We start from the raw sequence: 23,041 nt of genomic DNA on the forward strand, positions 1-23,041 counted from the left end.
ACTCAGGGCTTCACCTCAATAAAAAACCGTCTCACTTCCTACCTGCCTTCTGGTCCATCCTGACATCAGGTCTACTTTTCTCACTATCTCCCGTCACCACCTTGAACAGAAAGTTGAGACTTGGGCATTAATTCTAATTTTCAGAACATACATTTTACTCAGGAGACCCAATTAAAAAACAAACAAAAGACCCTTCTCAGTCTATCAGAATAAAGAAATTACCTAGTTTACATCAAGTAGGCTTCAAATATGCCAAGTACTTATGTCAAGGAAATACCATTAATTTTTGTTGTGTAGTTTATCTCTGTATTTATCTTAAAACAAGATTTTAATACATAATTTGAAGTGCTAAATAATCTGGTTTAGAGGCTACTTTAGTCTGAAAACAGCTGGAAGTGGATGTACACCTTTAAAAGAGAGCCACTGGAGGCGAGTATGCAGAAGTCATCCTATTATAATAAAGTGATTGATACTGTCTACAAAAAAAGCACGGAAAAGGGTTAGATGTGGGTCTACATTTATTTTTAAAGAATTATTTCTTTCAAAATGAAAATGAGTCGCAACGGCTGCTTTGCTAGATACAGTTACTATTATACTGCTCTTGTTTTATTGACTAGTTCTTAATCCTGAGGCTTATACCTGGGATAAACAGGTTTTAGGCATTTGTGAATGACACAGTCGACAACTGAGCTGCAAACAGAATGAGGTCATGGGGCACAAGGCTGTAATTCTTTTCATGTTAATGACAGTAATGTAAGTCTGATACATGAGCAGTGTGCATTCAGAACACTCATACCTGATAGCAGGTTGGGAAAAGAGAACAGGGACTCCAGTTTAAGGGTGGAAAACTGAGAAGTCATAACTACCCCAAAGATGTGAAGGAAACCACAAAAGACATGGGCCGGATTCTGCTGTAAAAAGGAAACGTATCACTCCCTTGGGGTTGATACACCAACAACCTCAGCCCACTGTCATCTTGCCTCTTTCAGAGCTTTAACTACTATTTAATTTTATGGAAAAGCAGACATCCCCAAACAAAAAGAGTGCTATTCACCAAAACAAAGAGGTCTTACCAGCATGGAACTTAATAAGGAAAAGTATTCATTTGTGCCTTGCACAATTTTTGAAAGCTGTTATTTCTATTCAATTTTTGGTATTTACTATGGTGCTGGGTGCAAAGTCAACAAAAGAAAAGCTTAATGAATAAATGAATTACAGGATGAATGAAACGACACAGTAATTTCTTGAAAGCTCAAATTCCATTATAGTGACCCTTCTAGGCAGCCCTGAAAGGATTCGGGCTACAGAAGAGTTCAGCGCATGCCACAGATGTGCTTGATCTGCTATAAAGTATATCAATTTTCAAGAATGTAATGCTTACATGCGGTAAAACTTGGAGGTCACCACCCCCAAACTAGCATATGCCAGCCTGCACTAAAGTAAATATCAAAAACTTTAACTGCTCAGTGTTAAATTAATCCAAGTTTCCTTCTAGGTCCCTCAAAAGAAAGAAATGTGTGTGAGGAATATTTGAAACACTTTTAGATGAATGAAAAGATATAAATCACGATCAGTACAAACTAATAATTGAACAACAGTGGAATAACAAAATATGAATTTGACTGTTTTGGTACAGAGTGGTCCAAATGGTTTGCTCACATTTGTTAAAATCCGAACTGAAACAATGACATGTATAAAAGAATAGATAAAGTGGTTCCTGCACAATAGTCTGGTGTATCGTAAACTTCCAATCCCTGCTTTCTACCGATCAGGCCGTGCGGCCTCAGGAGAGCAGTCAGGGTGACTTGAGAGTGTCTTCACTGGAGACTCACTCCACTTGACATGCTCACTTCACATCCCAGCACAAGTGGTCACTCTGAGACTTCATGACTTGCTTTCTTCTTCTTCCTCTGGTATTGTTTTCCAAATTGGCTTCTTGATGTGTTCTGGTAACTGTTCTAATTTTGTCTAAAGAGAGAAAAACAAAATTATAATATAATGTGGACTTAACTCTTTAGCCACAAATTGAATTTATTCATTCTGTTCCCTCAAGTCCTCTTGACTTTTTTCTTCTACCCTCTCATCTTGTTGTATAGCTTTGAAACAGAGAGAAAACTCGATGGTAGATAAACACTCTCACATACATAATCTATTTGCTCCTCAGTGATCTCCAGGGACCACCAATCAACGTGGAACCCGTGTCTTGACAACTGCTAAGAGGGCGGGAGGCATGAGAGGTGGCTCCAGGAGGACACGGGCTGCGGGGGCAGCATTCTGTTGAGCTGCGCCCTGCACGGTGGGTGTAGACCCCAACCACTGTAGCAACTCTGCCTCCAGGTCCTCCCCTCCACCCAGTGGGCTGGAATCAGGCGGCAATGTAGCAACACAACAATACACATCTCCCTCCAACAGAGGCAGAAATTCAAGTCATACCTTTGTAACTTCCATGGCAACTCCTTCAGGTAAGTTTCGCTGAATATATTCCAAGTAGACATCTGCTGTACTCCCAGTGAGATGTTCTAACTAAAATTTCAAATGTGAAATTGATTCATGTTATGCTGGTTTTGAGGGTTTTGTTTTTTTTTTTTTCTGGTAAAAGCAGTAGAGTCTTTTCTTCATCTGTGAAATCTTACAGAATCCCAATTTAAAAGGAAAAAAGTGCAGATCCTCTGGTTGAACTGAATGAGGGGAGCACAGCCGCAATGTCCCCTTTCCTCCTAAATGCCTTAAAGCCAGGGCTCCATGGAACCCACCTGGCAAGCATGGTATCAAAACAATGTAAGAGTTTCACAAAACAACTCAAAACAAAAGGAAACAAGACTAAATTATAAAATAGAGTTAGTATAAGATTTTGTATGCTCCATGGCAAGGTGGATAAAATTTTGGATTTTTTTTTTTTTTTTGCGGTTCGCGGGCCTCTCACTGTTGTGGCCTCTCCCGTTGCGGAGCACAGGCTCTCGACGCGCAGGCTCAGTGGCCACGGCTCACGGGACCAGCCGCTCCGCGGCATGTGGGATCTTCCCGGACCGGGGCACGAACCCACGTCCCCTGCATCGGCAGGCGGACTCTCAACCACTGCGCCACCAAGGAAGCCCAGGGATTTTTCTTTTTCATTTAAGGGTAGGACTATGTCTTAATATTTGTACTCTCAATGCCTAGTACAGAGCTTCTCATATAAAACATGCACAAGCATTTTTTTTAGTTACATTTACCAATCATTTACTATGAGATGAAATATTCTAAGTGCTTTAGATAAATATCTCATTTAATCCTCACACTAACTGTATGAAATTGGTACTGTTATTATTTCTAACTTAAAGATGAAGGACTTGAGGCACAGGTCACACATGCCAGTACTTGGACCTGGCTGTCCAACTCCAAAGCCCATGCTTTCCCTTAACCACAAGACTGTGCTGACTTGGGTGGTTGCACAAATGAATGATAATCGACAAATGAAAAACCTTAATGCTGCCCATCATGGACATGGAGAATTCAGTGAGCATGTGAGAAGAATTATCAGAGCTGTGTGAAAACGTAGCTAGAGTTTTGAAATATAAGCAAAATTATTCCAATGCTAGCTTACTGTATAAAAAAATTAGTCAACATAATGTGCACTACTGAGTTAAAGTATGAACTACTCTGAAGGATGGCTTTACTTGAGTTTGATTTTCCTATCATGCTGCTTCTATAAACACAGAAAAACACTTACCTTCTCTACCACTATCCGGCATGCGCTGCCTGAAAGGAAGTCTACTGGGTAAGGTTAAAGGAAAGTTATGATGTGCTAATGTGAAATTTGGGGCATTTCAAAAAAATGCCTGAATGTCTGAAATAAACTCACCTCTAAACATCTGTAAAGTGTTCTCATTTCATACTGAACCCTGTGCTTCTTGAAAATATGCACTGATTTGAGAAGAGTAAATCGCTCTATTTTCCTTGGAGGTTCATGTCTGGAAAATTAATGGGCGAAGCAACATACTTAAGCTAAGTGATGCTAAAACCTGAGTCACTGATATCAAAGCAAGATTCCACAATTTTGCAGGTCAGGCTCACGCCCAATTATAGGCGTTAACTACCATTTTACAGACTTCCATTTGTCAAGACTGTCATCTCTAACAACTGCTGTCATGAAGCTCCGGCTAAAATAAACCTGCAGACAGCAATAGGAACATTTGCCATCGACCCAAAAACAAGCCTTGGCATGCACGTGCACACACACATGCCTCTGGCTTTCACACCCTTGAGCTCTCGCACTGACTAAACATATGAACCGTGAGGAGCAGCACCGTGTGTTGGACATGGTTGTAATGTCTGCCGTGTATTAGATACAGTGAAAAGCACAAAACCATGGTGTTACGGGAAATGTGTGAGTTCCTTCAGTTTTGCTAGAAGGCAAGACTGGCAAAGCTCCATATGGGCCTCGTTCAACATCAGAAAGAGCAGGTGACAAAACACAGGAGGTGGTTATACTTGACCTTGCAGTGACTTGAAGGCCATACGAAGCTCGCCTTGCTCATGCATGAAAGTATTGGGTGAATGGTGTTTCTTAAGGCAGTTTTGAAACAATGAATATAATAGCAAAGACACCAAATCCAAGAGGCCTGAAAGAATTGCTTGTTCACCTAATCCACCTCCCTGCCCCATGGAGATCCCAGACACGAGGGCTTCTTGGGCCTCCTAAGTCTATGCAATTTCTAGAGAAAGGATTCCTTCATTTCCCTTGTTCACTCATTCTAGTATTTAAAAATTCTGGTAGACAGGAAGGGAGGATCCTGCTTAGAATAATATAACAAACCTAATCTCTCCCCATCATGAGTTTTTATCCCATTTTAAGAGCTCAGACCTAGCTGGGACTGGCAGCGTTTTCCTGACTGATTGTGTTACAGCAGCTAACAGGTCAGATTAAGAAAGATCATACTTACACATTAACAGAGATACCAAGTTCTTTAGCAGCAAGCACTGCAAAATATTCATAACTGTCCAATACAGCCTTATCATGGCCTTTTACTAAAACCGATAGGCGCTTATATAACGTGTCTGGTTCATCAGAAACGGTTATCTGCCATTTTAAAATCAAAAAAAAAAAAAGCTTCAGTCATGATTCCTCTAACATTTACAACTGGAAAATTTAATGTATTACCCTCACCTGAACAACTTCAACGTTTACTAATAAGTGGGGAGAAAAATGCTGAGTAACATCTTAACACAGCTTAAATATCTACATACAACCACATTCAGACTCCACAATGACCCTTAAGAATCAGTTAAAATACAGTTTGAATCAAAAGGATTTTCAAGCAACCTACAAAATCACCAACGGAACCTTCGAGCTTAATAGTTATTAAACCCCAAATATACAACAGGAAAGGATTTGGGGTTCTGTTAATAAATGTAGCTTGGTCAGAAGACCTGGATTGAGAATTAAACTCTGCCACTTAAAGCTGAATAACAACGGGCAAGTAATATAATCTCACTGAACTTTAGTTTTCTCACATATAAATAGGACAATACTTGTGCTACAGCTCATGGCATTTCTCTCGGGAACAAATAAGAGAGCATGGATTTAAGTGCTTATAAGTTATAAAACATTGTTAAACAAAGGCGAGCTATTTCTATTCATATTCTTTTTATTAGGTTTGTCCATGTTTATTTTGCCCGCTCTAATAGAAAAATTACTCATTTTTAACTAAAATGTCATGAGACTGACTGTACAAATAACTTCTACCTCTTCCACCCTAATACTTAAAGATCTTAGAAATGATGGGTTTGACATTTCTGACTTTCTTCCAAGAGGTGAATTACCTTCACTTCATTCATCCATCGAACCAGTAATATATATTACTAATCCAATGTTTCAGGGTTAAATTACTTTGCCCTTGAAAAGAGATCTACTTACTAACCAGGAAGCTAGATATTCACTCTCAATTACCCCAAAGAGGGTTGTTGGAAGAAGAGAATACACTGATATCCTATCTCTTAAGTTGAGGGACAAGAGAAGGGGGAATATAGCCCTAAAATGTATAATGACTGGTCTCTACAGGTTTTTAAAGATAATTCTGAATCTGTTACAAATATTAAAAATCAAAAGATTTTACACAAATATTTGAATTTCATTTAGTTTGGAAAATTCAGACAATCTGACATCACTAGGTCTAATTTCCCACATGGCAACAACTGGCTACAGTAAGTAGCAGCTGTCTTGCTTATCAAGGGTACAGCCTGCCACTGTGCCCACCCTGTTACCGTTCCTTACAGGCCTGGCCTATGCAGGCATCTGAGCTGGAGACCGGGGTTTATATATGCTATGAAGTGAAAACACTGAACCAGCAGGCCATTAGGTATAACACAATTCCATTTTGGTGCTCATGGTGTGCACAGATGATTATATACAGACAAAGGTCTAGAAGGATACGTACCAAACTGTTAAAGGGGATTATTTTTGAGGGGTGGGGCTGGAAGCATTTGGAATTTAAAAAACTACAAATTATAGTTTGTAGTTTTAGGATTTAAAAAAACTACAAATAATACAAAAACTGGGTTGATGAAATCATGGCTTTCACTTAAAGGAAACAAGGTTACACAGCTGCTCCTGGATTTTCTCTACTTGTGATAATGCTCTCTCTCACAATAAAGCACTGTTCACTGTTCAATAAAGACTTGAAGCCTACCAAAAAAAAAATCCATAATATAATACCAAGTATTCAGCACCATTAATTATGACAACTCTGTACACTATGCTGAGCTAAAAGCAAAAGACTACTCATTCCCACAGTTATTTGGGGTAAATACTTTCTTCGATTAGCTCTTACCTTAATAGCCTGAAAGCGACCATGAGCACTCAGGGACATCAATGAATACTTTCCTCAGGTGCACTGTGCACCTGCCGGTATTCCAGAACAAATTTTTTTATGCATAAAGTGTTTGGGAAACAGCCCCAAATGAAATAATGAGGAAAATTTATTGCTAATGTAGCTTCTTATGCCAAGAAATAGGGAATGCATACCGTAGGCTTGGTCAAATCCTTGGGAACATCAATGTGTAGGTTTGAAAACTGTACCCACTTCATATTGGTGCTGCTATGTGCGGAAACAAAGAGAAACCTAAGTAAAACAACACAAGTGCCCATTTTCTTATTCAGTTTAACACATCCAATTGTATACTTACAGAAGAAGGCCACCACTTTTGGCTGTACTGCTCCTGGAACTGCATACAGAAAAATTCCTCGAACCCTTAAAAAGAGGGAGATGTGTGTTAGAATTAAAATCAATTCCCAAACCATTCATAGTTTCCATTAAAACCCAAAAGATGCAGGATGCTTCAAATAACAGGCTATCTCATTATTTTAGATGAAGATATTGGGGTAACTAAATTGCCAAATTAGATTTTAAAAAAAGAGGACAGTGGTAGAGTTGATAATCAAAAAGGACTCTCAAAATACTAGAGACTATATTTTTTAAAGCTCAGGAGCAAGAACTTATTTATTTATTTATTTATTTTATTTATTTATTTTTGGCTGCGTTGGGTCTTCGTTGCTGCGTGTGGGCGTTCTCTATTTGCGGCGAGCGGGGGCTACTCTTCGTTGTGGTGCACAGGCTTCTCATTGTGGTGGCTCCTCTTGTTGCGGAGCACGGGCTCTAGGCACATGGGCTCAGTAGTTGTGGCTCGCGGGCTCTAGAGCGCAGGCTCAGCAGTTGCGGCACATGGGCTTAGTTGCTCCACAGCATGTGGGATCTTCCCAGACCAGGGCTCGAACTCGTGTCCCCTGCACTGGCAGGCAGATTCTTAACCACTGCACCACCAAGGAAGCCCAGGAACAAGAACTTTTTTAAAAAAACAATTCTCACATTAACAGCTATGAATTAAATATGCAGACATCAAGGAAGAAAACATGTGACTTCATTTTCCCATTTTTTAAAACAGATTAAATATATTTCAACATAATACTTCTTTTACTTAAATATTTTCTAGCATTAAACAAAAGCATCTTTATAATTTAATTTATGGAACTGGAATAAGAATTCTAAAGTACCCTTCTTTGAAGCTCTCATACACCTTTTTCAGCATATTTATTTCCTGGCTTGGCTGAGACAACTAGCTTATAAACGTCTAATTTTATAAGTAAGTTGAAATACACATTGGAATTTACACCCATCTTATATACCACTACTGTGCCTCATACTGCAACAATACAGCGTTTCCAAATCCTTACTGTCAGCTTCCCCTGGTGGAACATAATTTCTAGTTGTAGGAAACCTATGGTATTGTATGTAATACACATTTGCCACTCGTTTTTTTCTTAAGTTTTCCCGAGATTTAAAAGTGTAACCTGAGAAACTGGAAGCTCAATAGGATCCTGAAAAATACGTTAAAGATGAGAATAACAGTTTAGTACAAATGAAACTTAATTAGAACAGAGGGTCACCTATGTTAAAAAAAAAAAACAAACCTATTCTTAGCTAATTATCTTTCTTCCACTCTTCACCCAAGATGGATGCAAATCAAAACTTTCACAGTCTCTCTTGGATCAAGGGAGAAAAGCAAAAAGAAGAAAGGAAATCAAGCACAATACAAGGTAGTAAGAGGTACGGCCATTTTCCACACATAATCACAGAGAAAATTCCCTCCCCACACTTATACCCCTAAGCCCACAATCCAGTTGTGTAGAAGGCCCACAGGTCTAAGGAATATGACACTTCCCAGGTATCTTCTCCCAGTATAAACCCGCTGCTTTTAAAAAGTTGGAGCCTAAAGTGCTGTTACACCCACAAACTAACCTTAAGAAATTCTTAAGCTTTCCTTCCTTTTTTTTCCTTTCTTTCTTTTTTTTGAGGGGGTGGAGCCTGTTCTGGGTAAGTGCGTCTTAAAATAGTTCAAAATTTCAACCTCTAACACCACCTGGTTTAATAACGGTGGTTCTCAAAGTGTGGTCTAAGGACTTCTGAGGGGCTCCTGAGACACCTTGAGAAGGGGCCCGGGAGACTAAACTTCTTTTCACAATAACAGTAAGATGTAATTTGCAACTTTCCCACTCTATTCTCTCACCAGTGTACAGTGAAGTTTTCCAGAGGCTGCAGGACGTGTGATATAGCAACAGACTGCAGAAGCAGCTATGAGAGCCAAGCTGTCTTCTATTAAGCCAGACATTAAAGAGATTTGCAAAAACGTAAAACATTGCTACACTTCTCTCTCAATTTGTTTGGGAATATATAGTTGCTTTCCATAAAAACGTTAATTATGTTAACACGTAATGAGTTTATCAGTGTTATTTTTAAATGAACAAGCATTTTTAAGATTCTCGGTTGTATTTTCTAATAAGCTAAAACCCACAAAAACCAAAGCTCTTCGGAGTCCTCAACCATTTTTAGAGTAAAGAAAGGGGTGCTGAGGCCAAATAACTTAAGAACCGCCGCTTAAATTTTTGCCTTTTCTCCAAAGAACCGAGCAGAGGACATCTAACCCACTACTCTGACTTCAGTGATTCTCATCTAAATCTCAGAAACCCGGGTATCCGGAAGGTATCTCAATCTGGTTCCGTGGGAAGCGTCTAAGATCTCGTGCCACCTAATTTTCGCGAGGTGAACCTTCTTGACTTCTCTGAGCCTCAGTTTATTTCGCAAACGTGAAAGGCGGGGTCTGGAACATTCGCTGTTCAATATCCTTTCCAGCCCTGACAGTCTACCATTTTTCTAGTTCCTGTCTTTGCCCTGACTCATTAACTTATGTTTTATTCTATGAGAGAATTCGAGATAAAATCAGCCCTTTTCTCGCCACCTTCCTGCAAACAACAGGCCGTGCGGAATAAATATCGCGGAAAGCTCCAGATGTTAAAAATGACAAGCGGCAGCCAGACATAATGGTAACTGTCCTTGTTGGGCCGCCTAGTCCCCCCAGCGAACCCCGTACCTGCCAGAGACGCCGCCCCACGGGCCCAAACGCCGCTCGCGCCGCCATCTTGCCGTTCCCGCTTCCCCGGATCGCTTCCGGGGTCACAGAGGAGGTCCTCTGACCATAGAGTTCAGCAAAAGGAGAGAGTGTATCCTTGTGTTCCGGCACCGGAACAACCATAGAGACGCGATTCCACGCTCTCCGAGGGTGGGACTGTGAATGTAGCCGGCTTCCTTCCGGTCGCAATCTTGACTCGTACGCCGTCCTGTGATAGGTTTAGCTCCTACCGAGTTATGCCAGCGCTTTCCTTTTCAAATCGTGTTTGTCCTTTGCGGTTCCTGTTTTGTTGGATGCAAACACAACAAACACATGGTTGGAAAAAATATGAGTAATATATTGACACTGGTTATCTCTGAGTAGTGGGTGAATGGTTGATTTTTTTTCCTATTATAACGGAGCAAAGGGCTTGTGTGCCTGTGGCTCGCAGAAAGCCAAACTGACAGCGGGAGTTCGTAGCCGAGTACGGATTTATTACAGGGCGCCAAGCAAGGGAGTAGGAGACAAGCCTCAGATCCACAGCAACGTGGTATTTGAGTTAGGGGTTTTTTGTTTGTTTTTTGAAGGAGAAGATCAAAGAGACTGGGATTAATCACCTTGTGACATTTCTGAATTGTAATTTTGGGAGTCACAGTGTCTCTGGTTTACGATTCCCTGGCCAGGTGGTCCATGACTCGGGATCTGTTACCTCATCTTGCCCTGGAGAAACAACCTGAGTTTGTACTTTAATGGTGATAGCTATAACAACAATAGCCTTGGCAGGCTGCCCAGTGTCCTTTTCAGAATCAGGCCCCCTCTGTCAATTAGGACGTTCAGAGTTGGCTGGTCTCTCTTAGCCAGTGGAGTTTTCCTGTATCTCTCCAACTCTGTTGCTGCTTTTGAAGCATCAGTCTCTCCTCTGGGCTGGCTCCTCAGCCTGCCTCTGCCCCCTTGAGCAGCCTTATCTGGGTGAGGGTGCTGCAGCTGCCAGTGATGGTGACCTTACAGCTTGCAAACAACTTTTCCCTATGTCACCTAATCTGATCCTCACAAGAAGACGTGCATCTTGTCCTAATTTAATAGGTGAGGAAACTGAGGCTCAGAGATGAAATGACTCATTCAAAGTCATATGGGTGAGTTAGTTATAGCTGAACCAATAACCATCTTCAAAATCCTAGTTCAGTGCCTTTTCCACCCCTGCAGCACCCCTGGTGCTGACTTTGTAATAAGGTCCAGTTCTACTAAGTAGAACTCTTAGTAGTCTCTTTTGGATGTGAGGCATAGAGGTCCCCATTTCCCCACGCTCCTGCAAGAAAAGGAGTTTATTTTTTATTTTTAAAGACATTTATGGCCTGAACTGCTCCTGCAATTGGAAAAGTGGGCTCAAAGCAGCCTTAGGGACTGGATGCCCTCTCCACCCCTAAGGCTAAACATGGTCTCTTTATTTATGGGCTTTCTCTGCTTACAAATAGTTGGTGCTCCCTCAGAATTCTGCTTGCTGCCTTTGGCTCACCAAGTTTCTCCATTCATACTCTCAAATGTGGGAATTGGATTTGGTCCCCTCATTTTCCAGGGCTAAATCATGTCATGTGTCATCAAATGGACTATGGGCCTAATAGCTTGGGGTCAGGTGCTGGCCCTGGTCCAATTAGCTGGGGGTAAGGTGGGAGTCATTGTGAGGGGCAAACTCGGGTTTTGCCAACAGTGGGGCTGTGGACAGAGCCCTTTGGTATGGTGTGTGGGCATGGACAGTGTGGAGGTTTTTTTGACATGCAGAAGTTCTTAGTTTATTAGCGTGGACAGTGTTGTAAAGCTTGGCCAGTCCATCATGGGTCTCTTCCGTACGACCTAAGCCTTCAAACCTCTGAACTAGTGTAAATGAGCAGGAGATCAAGTTGATGCAAGTCCACCTTGCTTTATATCCAGGAAAAATAAAAGTGTGTGCATCAAACATTTCTAAGTTATGTCATACTTTGATTGCACCGGTTGTTCTGTTTTAAAAGACAGACCTTCTCACTTGATTGTGATGGTTTCGTGGTTATACACGTATCTCCAAACTCATCAAGTTGTATACAATAAATATGTATAGCTTTTTATGTGTCAATCATACCTTAATAAAGTGGTTGGGAGAAAAAAAAAAGAAATAGCAAGACTGCCAAAAATAAAATTACATAAGCAGAGGAAGTTAGGAAGTAATGACCCCAAACAGCCCAAAGAGAGATCTGTGTTGTATGTTAAGGATATGTGTGCTGGAATGCAAATCAATCATGTATGGCTGCTTGGAAGCATGTATGGCTGCTTGGCCTTTACGACTCAAACAGAAACATTAAAACACTTCCCTTGGGGGCGTGTGTGGGAGGAGGACAGCTCTTTTCAAAAGAGTCTCTCTCATATAAAGAAATAATCAGCCCTTTGGCTCTTTTATACAGGGATATCTGAGACCCAAAGATCACTATGGTTCACTTAGGAATATATTATTCAATTTCTTAACGTGCCTTCCTAATTATGCTTTGTTTATACCAACATTAAAACTCAGCCTCAGTCCACAGCTGGCTGGCTGTGGCTGAGGAAGGTAGACTGGGAGTCTGTGGAATTCAGAATTGACTTTAGGTAAAGTCAAAAGAGGTTTTATTTACACACACACACACACACACACACACACACATACACGGATAAGCATACCTGGAAGATTAGAGAGATAATTAACAAATAGTTGCTGAGCACCTGTTATAAATTGCTGTGAATATGTGGGTGATGGTGAGATGGTTCAGTAATAATAATAAAGCATGACCGTTGCTCTTCCCAGTGATGGAACTGGATCTGTTCCCAGGCCCCTATATGTTTTTTCTAAGTATTAAATTCCTTGGCAGACAGGCAGGAATGATGTCACAGTCATCTTTAGCTACTCAACTGCCCCGTGTATAATACAGCGTGGAATAGTGCCTGGTACATGAGTAATGAATGAGACTAAAACAGTAGGAAAAAGTCTTCAGATTGGACACCTGAGCCCCTGGAAGCAGAATTTAAATTTCCAACGCTGGCTAAATGGAGTGTTTGTAAAGGAAGAGCTATTTTCTTTGGCACATGACTAACATTGCCCAAATTAAAGGTATAAAACCCCCAAAGAACGTAGAAGATCAAGGTCTTGAACAGGTATGCCCTACTTAAATCAAATTCTGTATGAAATCCAGAATTTCAGATTTCTCCTGAACTTTGCTGTTGACCATTAAAAAGTAAACACACTGGGCTTCCCTGGTGGCGCAGTGGTTGAGAATCTGCCTGCCAATGCAGGGGACACGGGTTCGAGCCCTGGTCTGGGAAGATCCCACATGCTGCGGAGCAACTGGGCCCGTGAGCCACAACTACTGAGCCTGCGTGTCTGGAGCCTGCGCTCCGCAACAAGAGAGGCCGCGACAGTGAGAGGCCCGCGCGCCGCGATGAAGAGTGGCTCCCACTTGCCACAACTAGAGAAAGCCCTCGCACAGAAATGAAGACCCAACACAGCCAAAATATATATATATATATATATATATATATATATACATAAATAAAAAAGTAAACACACTTCGTAGAATTTGGAAATCCAGATTAGCAATGCCTATAAACCAGGGTGGACTGGATTTTGTTGGTGGTTCCCTGTGAGATAACCCGTGTGTAATACTGAACTCCCCCAAACTGCATTGTGAATACTACGGGTTAGAGGCCATCAACCCTTCAAGTGGCTCATCCAACAGCTTGAGAAGCAGAAATATTCATCTTGGCCTCCAGGGTAGGGGTGGGGGCATTTATATGAGCATTAAATCTGATCAGCATGGGCTTCCCTGGTGGCGCAGTGGTTAAGAATCTGCCTGCCAATTCAGGGGACACAGGTTCGAGCCGTGGACTGGGAAGATCCCAAATGCCACGGAGCAACTAAGCCTGTGTGCCACAACTACCGAGCCTGCGCTCTACAGCCTGTGTGCCACGACTACTGAAGCCCGCGTGCCACAACTACTGAAGCCCGCGCACCTAGAGCCTGTGCTCTGCAACAAGAGAAGCCGCCGCAATGAGAAGCCCGTGCACCGCAACAAAGAGTAGCCCCCTCATCGCCACAACTAGAGAAAGCCCGCGCACAGCAATGAAGACCCCATGCAGCCAAAAATCAATAAATACAATAAATAAATTTCTATATATATAAAAAAATCTAATCAGCAGCCCTCTAAACCGGTCTCCAGAAACAAACTAACAGTAAATTAGCATTGAGAAGTCATTTCAGCAGCTAGAAAGAAGGAATGTTTAAGCCAAATGAAACTCAAAAAGATAACATTTTATTTTCAGAGCAGATGATGCAATATTGAATCAGGTTTTCACAAATAAATATGACAGTGTCTACTTGGTTACATCTCTGTTTGATGAATGCCTATCTGTAAGAACTGTAATAAATTTCTGAGGAGGCTAATGACCGGAACCTTTTGAGTAAAATTCTCCTGGCTTGCTTTCTGAAAAAAAAAGTATTGTGGCAATTAAAATAAAATGCTCATCGCTCAGGGGGAAGACCAACCTAGAATGCCCCAGCTGTTTTTAAGGAATGCACTTTTTGAGGACAAGTCTATAAAACATCTTTATTTATTTGTTACATACGATGTTTAAATATAACTTTGCTTTCAAGCTTCAAACATTTTTTTTAAACCCCTGGGAAAATAAGACTTTTGGTTCGCCTTAACAAAAACTGACCTAGGAAGAAACACTTTTAGCAAAATGTATTATAAAATTCACTAGAAAATACTGTCCTCTTTTTGCCAAAATGTTACATAAAATCCTTATTAAAAATACACACGTTACAAAAGAAAAAAGTACGAATATGCTATACATAGTGCTTTTGATATGGACCAAGGGACCTGCATTCTGGGGAAAATACAGTGAAGCACATTAGATATTATGATGTCAACTTAAAATAGTGCAAACCAGAATAAATTACATCCTAAAATGGGAAGGCATGCAAGTCATTTCCTACGAATAGAACACAATGAAGCCAGAACAGGAAGCAATCACAACCACTATTTAAAAATGTTTTCCTTTTTATTACATTAATTTTTTTCAAAAATACTTTTCTTTACAATAGAACTCCTAGAAAATATTTACAACCTTCCTCTAATAAAATAGAACAGCAGTTAAATATATTTGAAAATAAGATGGGTTTTTCCATAAAATATATCTTTTAACTTTTTATATACAAGCTTTCTCAAAGAGGTCTAAATCCACTAATGAAAAACTATCTGATAGTAAACAGTAACTGTGTTGAAAACAAACCATTGGGAAGAAAAGTTCTTTAGGGTGGGGAGAGATGGGGGGGGTGAGGAGCTAAAACACAACACATACATGCAGGCAGAATCATTTCAGGAAAAAAATAAGTGCAATATTTTACTATGAAGTCAATTCTTTAAGTTGATATTGTGAAGAAAAATACTAATTCAGGAAAGTGAACTGTCTCATCAAGGAGGAGTTCTTTGGTTTTTTCAAGTCAAAAATGCAAATGCTATACCGCATGGAAAATCAAAATTAAATTGTGCATTATATTTTTGCCTGGGCAACTCAGTTTATTTTAATGTTTTAAACTGGAACAGCCGGGCAAATCTCCAAACAGAACGAGTACATTTGCTTTATAAACATTTTTCCGGGTGTTTGCTCCTTTGCTAGATAAGCTCTCATAGACCCAATAGCAGAACCATTCCAGAATCCCTCTCAGACCCCCACAAGCGGAGGGAAGTAGTCACTGGGACAGATGGGATCAGCCAATATGACAGTTGGAATGGTTCTGGAATAGTTCTGCCACAAAGCTGATGCCCTCCCCAGGCAGTTCTGAACTCAGAACATAGAATAATTTGTCAGAAATGGCAGCAAGTGAAACACTTTTTTTTTCCCCTAAAAAAAGATAAAGGAAATCTTCAAGACCTCTTTTTCTGAAAACCGAACGGTGGCAATGAAAAGAAGCTTTGTATTGATCTTCTGTCCATGGCTTTCCTGAGATTCAGAGGACACTGCCTGCGTGGGGCTGCTGTGGGTCTTCAGTGTGTGCTAGAAGCTTTTGCTGAGACAACTTAAAGATGCTCCAGTCCTATCCTCATGCTTCCGCTGACATCCTCTTTAACATCAAACTATTACTGTGCCAGCAAAGTGCCCTGGCAGGATTGCCACACCTGCAGGAGTTGGGGCATCAGAAGCGTCAGCTCTGTGCTGGGGCCGCATCCCAGCCTGAAGGCGCGCGCACTCATCTGCCCTGACGGAGGCCATGGAGGAGTCTGACTCAGCTCAAAAGCCTGAGCTCGACGCCATTTTTGAAGGATTACAGGTTTATTACCTTCAAGTACAAACAGCAACCCTGCCGGCAGGGACAGGAGGAGACAGAGCAGGGGTATGTAGCTTGGAGAATTCTAGAAGGGCTTTGGTAAATGACTTTAATGAATACATTCATCGTTTGAACGCAAACACTGTAGCTGAAGTGGTATCTGAAACCATTTTTGTTGGCCTTTAATGCTATTTCCCTTGTATTTGCCATCAGATTCGTTAGACAAACCCTTTTCCTCAGAGTTAGCGTCAAGGTAAACTTCGGTCCAGCACAGGCGAATGACAGCAGAATCCTAGTGAATGAGGTTTCACAGTACTTCCAAGTGGCACAGAGTAATTTCAGAACTCCACTGACCATTAACGGTGTGGCAAAAAAGAATCAGCTCTTCTGATCTAGTTTTTGGGCCTGCTGGCATTCCAGGGACTTTAATCTGCGCTCCTCCACCATCCTCCCTGAAAACGCCCTGGCAACTTAATAGTTGGGGTTATTTTCCTCCAGACGGATTTCCAGTCGGCTCAGGCCAACTGGAAGAGAAGCATGTGAAATTTAGAAGATCTGAGTTCTTGGAAATCCAAGGGATCCTGCTAACCCATGAATTGGAGTCAACCGGTCTTCACGGAACTAGGAAGAGGACGCACTTGCTCCCTGAATCACCTTCTTAGTAAATCACGGCCAGGGAGGAAAAGCCTGAAATGACACAGCGCTCAGTTTTCAGAAACAGGCCGAGTGACAGGCAGGGCAGGGAGAAAAATGACTTTCACATTTGGTCAACTCTTCAAATGACGTGTGTGCTAGAAGAAAGCTGTTGAACACAGGGCTGCCTTTGCTCACTGGAAAGCTACTTCCTAGCATGGTCTCCCGGCAAAGACGCCAAGTTCACTGCAAACTGCGGAATGAGGTCAGCACAAAAATGACTCTTGGTGGGAAAGGATGGCCCAAGACTCCAGCACAAAGAGGGTAGCCTGCTTTACACACACACACACACACACACACACACGCACACGCACACGCACACGCACACGCACACAGACTCTCTCACTCACTCACCCATGCACGCTTTGGGATAAAAAGGCAACCAGGATGGTTGGCATCTGAAAGCAAAAGAACATGAACGTCAGGTTCATTCCCAACCAGGAATGAGTTCATGGGAATGTAGCCCAGATGAAACACATCTTAAAGTAGGATTGTGCCAATTATTTATTCCCCCCCAACCTCCCACAAAACAATTGTTTTTAAATAAAAGGAAAAAACCCCGATTTTTTTCTAAACCTGAAAAAAACGACCACTTTTTAAACAGGTAGTTTAACATGGTTACAAAACAAGCAGACAGTCCAGCTTTCCTGATGAATGAGGATGGAGACCGTGGGTTTTCGCTGTCTCCAAGCAACACACAGGGCTTTAGAGTTCCGTGTCACCCTGAAGCAAAACTGAATCTTGATCATCCAAGAGGAGACCGGTGTCCACGACCTCGGCCTCCTCCATGACGCCTCCTAACTGCTGGACGACGTCATCGTCGAGGATGTCCACGTCCTTGATGGGTTTGATCAGACTCAGCTGGTCCAGGGGCAGCAGCCCCGGCGGCCCCACCGGCCCCGTAGTCCTCTCAATCGTGGCTGCCATTTCAGCCGCAAAAGCCGCCTTCTGGGCTTTCTGCCTCTGCTGTTCCTCTTGCTGCCTGTGAGTTTTCATGTGTGCATTTCGGCTTTTGATCTTGAAGAAGACTCTATAAAAATGAAGAAAAAGAAGCATGTGAAATTTAGAAGATCTGAGTTCTTGGAAATCCAAGGGATCCTATAGGGAATAGCAGGTGCATGGTCTGCTGTCTGGTTTGGGGTGGCTCTGACAGAGTTCCCATCTCCTTAGCTCCCAAGACCTCCTCCCCTGGTGACCTGTTACCTCTCTTCTCTCCAAGCGTTCCAAGGAAAGGGGATGGGGACAGGAACACATTTACGGTGCGTTGGGCTTTCTCTCTGTGACAACGGAGGATGAATCCTCAAAGTTTTCCTGTCCATCTGTGGCCTGGGGCACAAGCGTTTCTTTCCTCCTTATCTTCCCCGTTTCTCTCTCCATCACTGACCAAGCCCTCTCGACCAACCTGAGAATCCCCAAATCATGCTGCCAAGCTCTGCTGGTTCCCACCATAAAACAACCCGTCCTTTGCCTCTGGTCTGCTGTCCCTGTCATTCCCGTCAAAATTCTAGAGGGTCTGCCTGCACACATGTACAGCCCCTCTTTCCTCCACACTCTCCAACTGGACTGTTGTCCCCTCCACTTCAGTCCAAGTGCTTGAGATCGCTAGTGACTGTGTGGCCAAATCCAACAGCCCCTCTTCTGTCTTCATTGTACTGGACTTCTGAGCTGCACTGACCATTCCTCTTCGCCCAAGATCCCATCTCGTTTTGGCCATCATATATCATGGTTCCCTCCTGTTTGCTTTAGAATGAAATAGTGGTTCTCAGCTAGGGGGGATTCTGCCTCCACAGGGAATATCTGGCAACGTCTGGAGACATTTTTGATGGTCACAGCTGGGTGGTGGTAGTGGTACTTCTGGCGTCGAGTGGGTAGATGCCAGGGATGTAGCTGAACATCCTACAATACAGAGGGCAGGCCCTCTTCCCCAAATAAAGAATCATCAGACCCAAAATATCAGTGCCAAGGCTGAGAAATCCTGGGAAAAGGGGTCTGCCAACTACGGTCAGTGGGCCAAATCCTGCCCCACTGCCTGCTTTTGTAAATAAAGTTTTACCAGAACGCAGCCATGTTTATTTGTTTATGTATCGTCCATGGCTGTTTTTGCACTAACATGGCACAGCTGAGTAGCTGTGACAGAGACAGAATGACCTGCAAAGGCTAAAATATTTTTTTTTTTTAAGTTGAGAATTATGTTTTTGTTGTTGTTGTTTTGGCTGCGTTGGGTCTTCGTTGCTGCACGTGGGCTTTCTCTAGTTGCGGTGAGCGGGGGCTACTCTTCGATGCGGTGCGTGGGCTTCTCATTGCGGTGGCTTCTCTTGTTGTGGCCTGCGGGCTCTAGAGCGCAGGCTCAGTAGTTGTGGCGCACGGGCTTAGTTGCTCCGCGGCATGTGGGATCTTCCCGGACCAGGGATCGAACCTGTATCCCCTGCATTGGCAGGCAGATTCTTAACCACTGTGCCGCCAGGGAAACCCAGCCTAAAATATTTCTACCTGGACCTTTTTCAGAGCAAGTTTGTCCAGATGTGAGACGGCCTGTTTTTAGAGAGGGAGGGTGGCATAAATATTTATTCCTGAGCTCATAAAGGGAAAAAAAAAACAACCTGATTTCTAAGACCCGTGTTTTAGAACAGAGTTGATGAATCACCACTGGACATACTGAAAACTGCCTAATGTAATGAACATAATTTCAGCAGCTAAAAAAAGGATTCTGCAAACATGTGCCTGACGTTATTCCTCATCTGGAAAACCATAGAAAATATTTCTGTTTTCCATAAAAATCTTAACTGGAGTTATGGTAGAAAAAGGTCCCAAGCAACATAGAAACAAGGCAAGAAAAACATTTAACGGACGCTACCAAAAGACAACCAGAGCTTGAAATACTTATTTCTGGTTGTTAAAATGTCCTTTGTCTCCACCTAGTGGAATAAGGAGATGTCGCCTGTTGGAGGGGAGTGAGTGGAGGGAAGATGCTGGTTCCTCTGAGAAGAAACTGGTGAGACGCCCCTTCCCTGCCTCTCCCACCCCAGGACAAGTAGCGGGGGAGTCCGACCGAGGAGGTTTCACTATTTCAAGTTAAGTAAGCCTGATGATCAGTCCAGGGGCTCCCTTATTCCTTGCTGACATGAAGATGATATCATGTCCTGGCTCTGAAGGACATTAGAGCCCAGAGGAGGGGACCCACGCCTAAGTCTGTCTCCCCATCTCTGCAGGAAGAGAGTTGCTAGTTCCAACTCACTTTGGCAGGTGCCACTGACCTACGGCTAAGAGTACCTACCTCATCGGGCTTAAGATAAAATTAATCAATACACGTAAACATCCTTTAAAACAGTGCCAGGCAAATACTGAGTAACTGATAAATGACAGAATTATTAAGATGCCTGAAATACACCTGAAATATTCCATGAGGATAAATATTATAAACAGAGGTCCCAGTTGGCCTCATTCATACAGCTAGGGATGTTCCCTTGGTAGAGTTTCAGCAGCTACCTCGTGGGCATCTCTCCAGGCAACACTGCATGTTTGAGACATTGGAGGTTACAGGAAGAGAAACTCGGCAAGGCTCCTAAAAGAAGTCACTTATGACAACCCTTCTTGGAGGCAGACTCACTGAGAAGTAAACTGGAATTCTATACTAGATGCTGTGGGAGGGAACTGTGTGCATCTCAACCATCAGTGATAAATAAATAAGCAAACAAAGCAAACCACTAGGCTGGAACAGTGGTCAGAAAGCCAGGCTCTGTATTTGAACACATAGGGGTTCAAATCTCAGTTCTGCTCTTACTGGGGGTATGACCTGGGGCAAGTAAATTTACCTAATGTTCAGTCCTTATTTGTAAAAACAAGGATAAAACAGTATCTGCGCCACATGGAGTTTCTGTGTGGGGATTAAATGATCTCATGCCCATGAAGTATGTAACAAAATTAAGTGCTTAGTAAACGTTATTTAATGCTGTTATTACCACCTACTGTCAGTTCCCCCTTTTCATTGTTTTAAATTACACTTGAAACGGCAGAGATGACAAATAGACTTTACCTCATGAGTCAACTCTGATCAATTGGTTGTGCCAGCTTGAAGCATTAGGACTTAAAGGATTTGAAAGGATTTGAGTCTTATCTTAATGTGGTAGCAAAAAGTATGGCAATTGATTAGTGATGTCTGCCCTGGGTGCGGAATGAGCAGTATTGGTAGGAAAGCCATCTCTGCCACAGAGAGCTCCTGAATTAGATGTTCTAGAGCCATTCTCAATTCACTCGGCAGGGATACAAAGAGAGCAGTCAGTACTAGTGAATATGGTTTGGGTGTGAAGGGAAGAGGTGGGAATCAAGAGTCCCATCCATCATTTCTGGAAAAGAGTGAAGTTTTGTCACTAGAGATTTGCTCTCTGATGATGTCCATCCTTATTAGGCTTTAGGACATCAGAATGACCATATTCTGAGTCAGAGACAAGGTCCACTCACCATGAGGCACCATGTAGACCCCAAGGATGATATGAGGAAAAACTGGAGAGTCCGGCTTCTTTTTCTATCTGGAGACACCTCAGACCACCTTGGCCCAGCCCCTACAGAGGCATTATTCATCACACACTTAGATTCAGTCCCTGGCCCAATTCTACCTACTTGCCACACTCCTTGCAGGGGAAGATGGTGGTGGGGTCTGTCTCGCCGCTGGTGGTGCTGTGAGAGGGTGAGCTCTTCACTGAGCAGTACCCGCTCTGGGCACTGCCAGGCTTCTGCTTTCCAGAGGGAACAGCACCCCGAGCTTTGGTCACCTGGTTGGTGCCACCGTGGATGCGGGCATGGCCATTCAGTGCCTGTCGGGAGCTGAACACCTGGGGAAGAAAGGGAGTGACATGACATCTACAGTCCTGAAAAGGAAATTAGGGTTATTAGTTACTCATTGGTAGAACATGTGATACTCGAAACAGTGTCTAATGACAAGGCATAGGGGTTTTACATAAGCAAACTCTGGGCAAATGCCACAGAAAGTAGAGATCAAATACCACAACCACAAGTGCTGTGCCAGTAAAAAACCCATCACTGTTATGACCAAAGACTAGGGCTCAATCCAGTGCCTCCGTCTCACAGAGAGGCCATTGGGCCATTTCCCCTCTGAACACCTTATTTTTTCCATCTGTAAAATGAGAGGGTTTGGACCAGCTTTCAAACTTTTTAACAGCCAGAAGCTACCTTCCACCCCTTTTTTTCTTTTCTTTCTCTTTTCCTTTCCTTTCTTTACTTAAAAAAAATCAGGTCTTATTCAAAAGCTCAAAGCAGAGGTACTCTGGCTGAAATAGACAGCCCCCCAAAATTGAATCTATTTGCTCAGCTCTATCTCCCCCACTAGGAAGCCCTCGAACCCCAAGAGACACAGCTTGGAAGACACTGACTAGCTGCTCTGATATATTCTATATGTTATTTCTAAGCCCCAGTCAGTAGCCCAGTGTTGAAGCAACGTTTCAGACCCCAACATTGTACTGCAGGATAAAAAAAAGGGGAACGACCTGCTCTTTTGAAGGTTGCCATAATACACGGTTTCCCAACCTCAGTATTACTGACATTTGGAACTGGATGATTCTTTGCTGTAGGGCTGTCCTGGGCATCACAGGATGTTCAGCAGCAACCCCGGCCTCTCTACCCACCAGATGCCAGGAGCACCTCCCTAGATGTGATAAAAATATCTCCGGACGTTGCCAAATGTTCACGGGGAACAAAATCATTCCCGGCAGAGATCCACTGCTGTAAAGGGATGTAATCCACACCCCTGAATTCCAAGAGCCCTGACTTCCAGATTGCTAAATGCATCAGCTAATGGGAGTACCCACTGAACCGTCCAGCAACAGATGGTCACTCTGTGTTAAGTTCATGAGTTCTGTTTACAGCCTTGCAGGAAAAAAAAATCTTTCGCTGATTTAGCAATCAAAACCTCCATGGTTAGGCACCGAATAAAACCAACGTGCTTTTTTCCCTGTTGTTTTTTAAAGTCACGAAAAAATATTCACCTTGCTGAGCATTTTTTTTTTTTTTTTTTTTTTGTGGTATGCGGGCCCCTCTGTTGTGGCCTCTCCCGTTGCGGAGCACCGGCTCCGGACACGCCGGGTCAGC

The 23,041-nt window shown here is 42.7% G+C and overlaps 2 protein-coding genes across 4 annotated transcripts in view; both read right to left on the minus strand.

The window, feature by feature from the left end:
- Positions 1 to 1,596: 1,596 nt before the first annotated feature.
- Positions 1,597 to 10,019, minus strand: MRPS10 (mitochondrial ribosomal protein S10). 3 transcript variants are annotated; one of them, XM_007120310.3, is made up of 7 exons: positions 9,904 to 10,019; positions 7,165 to 7,229; positions 7,004 to 7,073; positions 4,923 to 5,059; positions 3,842 to 3,950; positions 2,434 to 2,523; positions 1,597 to 1,968 (listed from the first exon to the last, which is right to left on the minus strand). In XM_007120310.3, exons 1-7 carry the CDS (start codon positions 9,949 to 9,951, stop codon positions 1,885 to 1,887), a joined length of 603 nt encoding a protein of 200 aa, XP_007120372.1. In that variant the 5' UTR covers positions 9,952 to 10,019; the 3' UTR covers positions 1,597 to 1,884. The 3 variants fall into 3 exon arrangements, with proteins under 3 accessions (XP_007120372.1, XP_007120371.1, XP_023977652.1); XM_007120309.3 differs by having other exon boundaries at positions 7,004 to 7,076; positions 9,904 to 10,018; XM_024121884.3 differs by lacking the exon at positions 9,904 to 10,019 and having other exon boundaries at positions 7,004 to 7,076; positions 7,165 to 8,407.
- A 5,170-nt stretch (positions 10,020 to 15,189) lies between these two features.
- The window catches only part of TRERF1 (transcriptional regulating factor 1), a 309,743-nt gene continuing 301,891 nt past the window's right edge, over positions 15,190 to 23,041 (minus strand). The window contains exons 12-13 of the mRNA XM_028479519.2: positions 21,557 to 21,804; positions 15,190 to 17,969 (exon numbers count right to left, since the gene is read on the minus strand). Of these exons, the coding sequence (XP_028335320.1) occupies positions 17,645 to 17,969; positions 21,557 to 21,804 (573 nt within the window). The 3' untranslated portion in view covers positions 15,190 to 17,644. The remainder of the gene's footprint in view (positions 17,970 to 21,556; positions 21,805 to 23,041) is intronic.

Source organism: Physeter macrocephalus, chromosome 18 (assembly GCF_002837175.3).
Source record: "Physeter macrocephalus isolate SW-GA chromosome 18, ASM283717v5, whole genome shotgun sequence".
Taxonomy (NCBI): Eukaryota; Metazoa; Chordata; class Mammalia; order Artiodactyla; family Physeteridae; genus Physeter; species Physeter macrocephalus.

Excerpts from the sequence above, each read along its gene's own strand:
- MRPS10 (XM_024121884.3), bottom strand. The coding sequence starts at position 7,292 with ATGGAAACTATGAATGGTTTGGGAATTGATTTTAATTCTAACACACAT. Across the intron at positions 7,077-7,164 it reads AAAAGTGGTGGCCTTCTTCT|CAGCACCAATATGAAGTGGG; the intron begins GTAAGTATACAA and ends TTCCGCACATAG. Across the intron at positions 1,969-2,433 it reads TTGCCATGGAAGTTACAAAG|ACAAAATTAGAACAGTTACC; the intron begins GTATGACTTGAA and ends TTCTCTCTTTAG.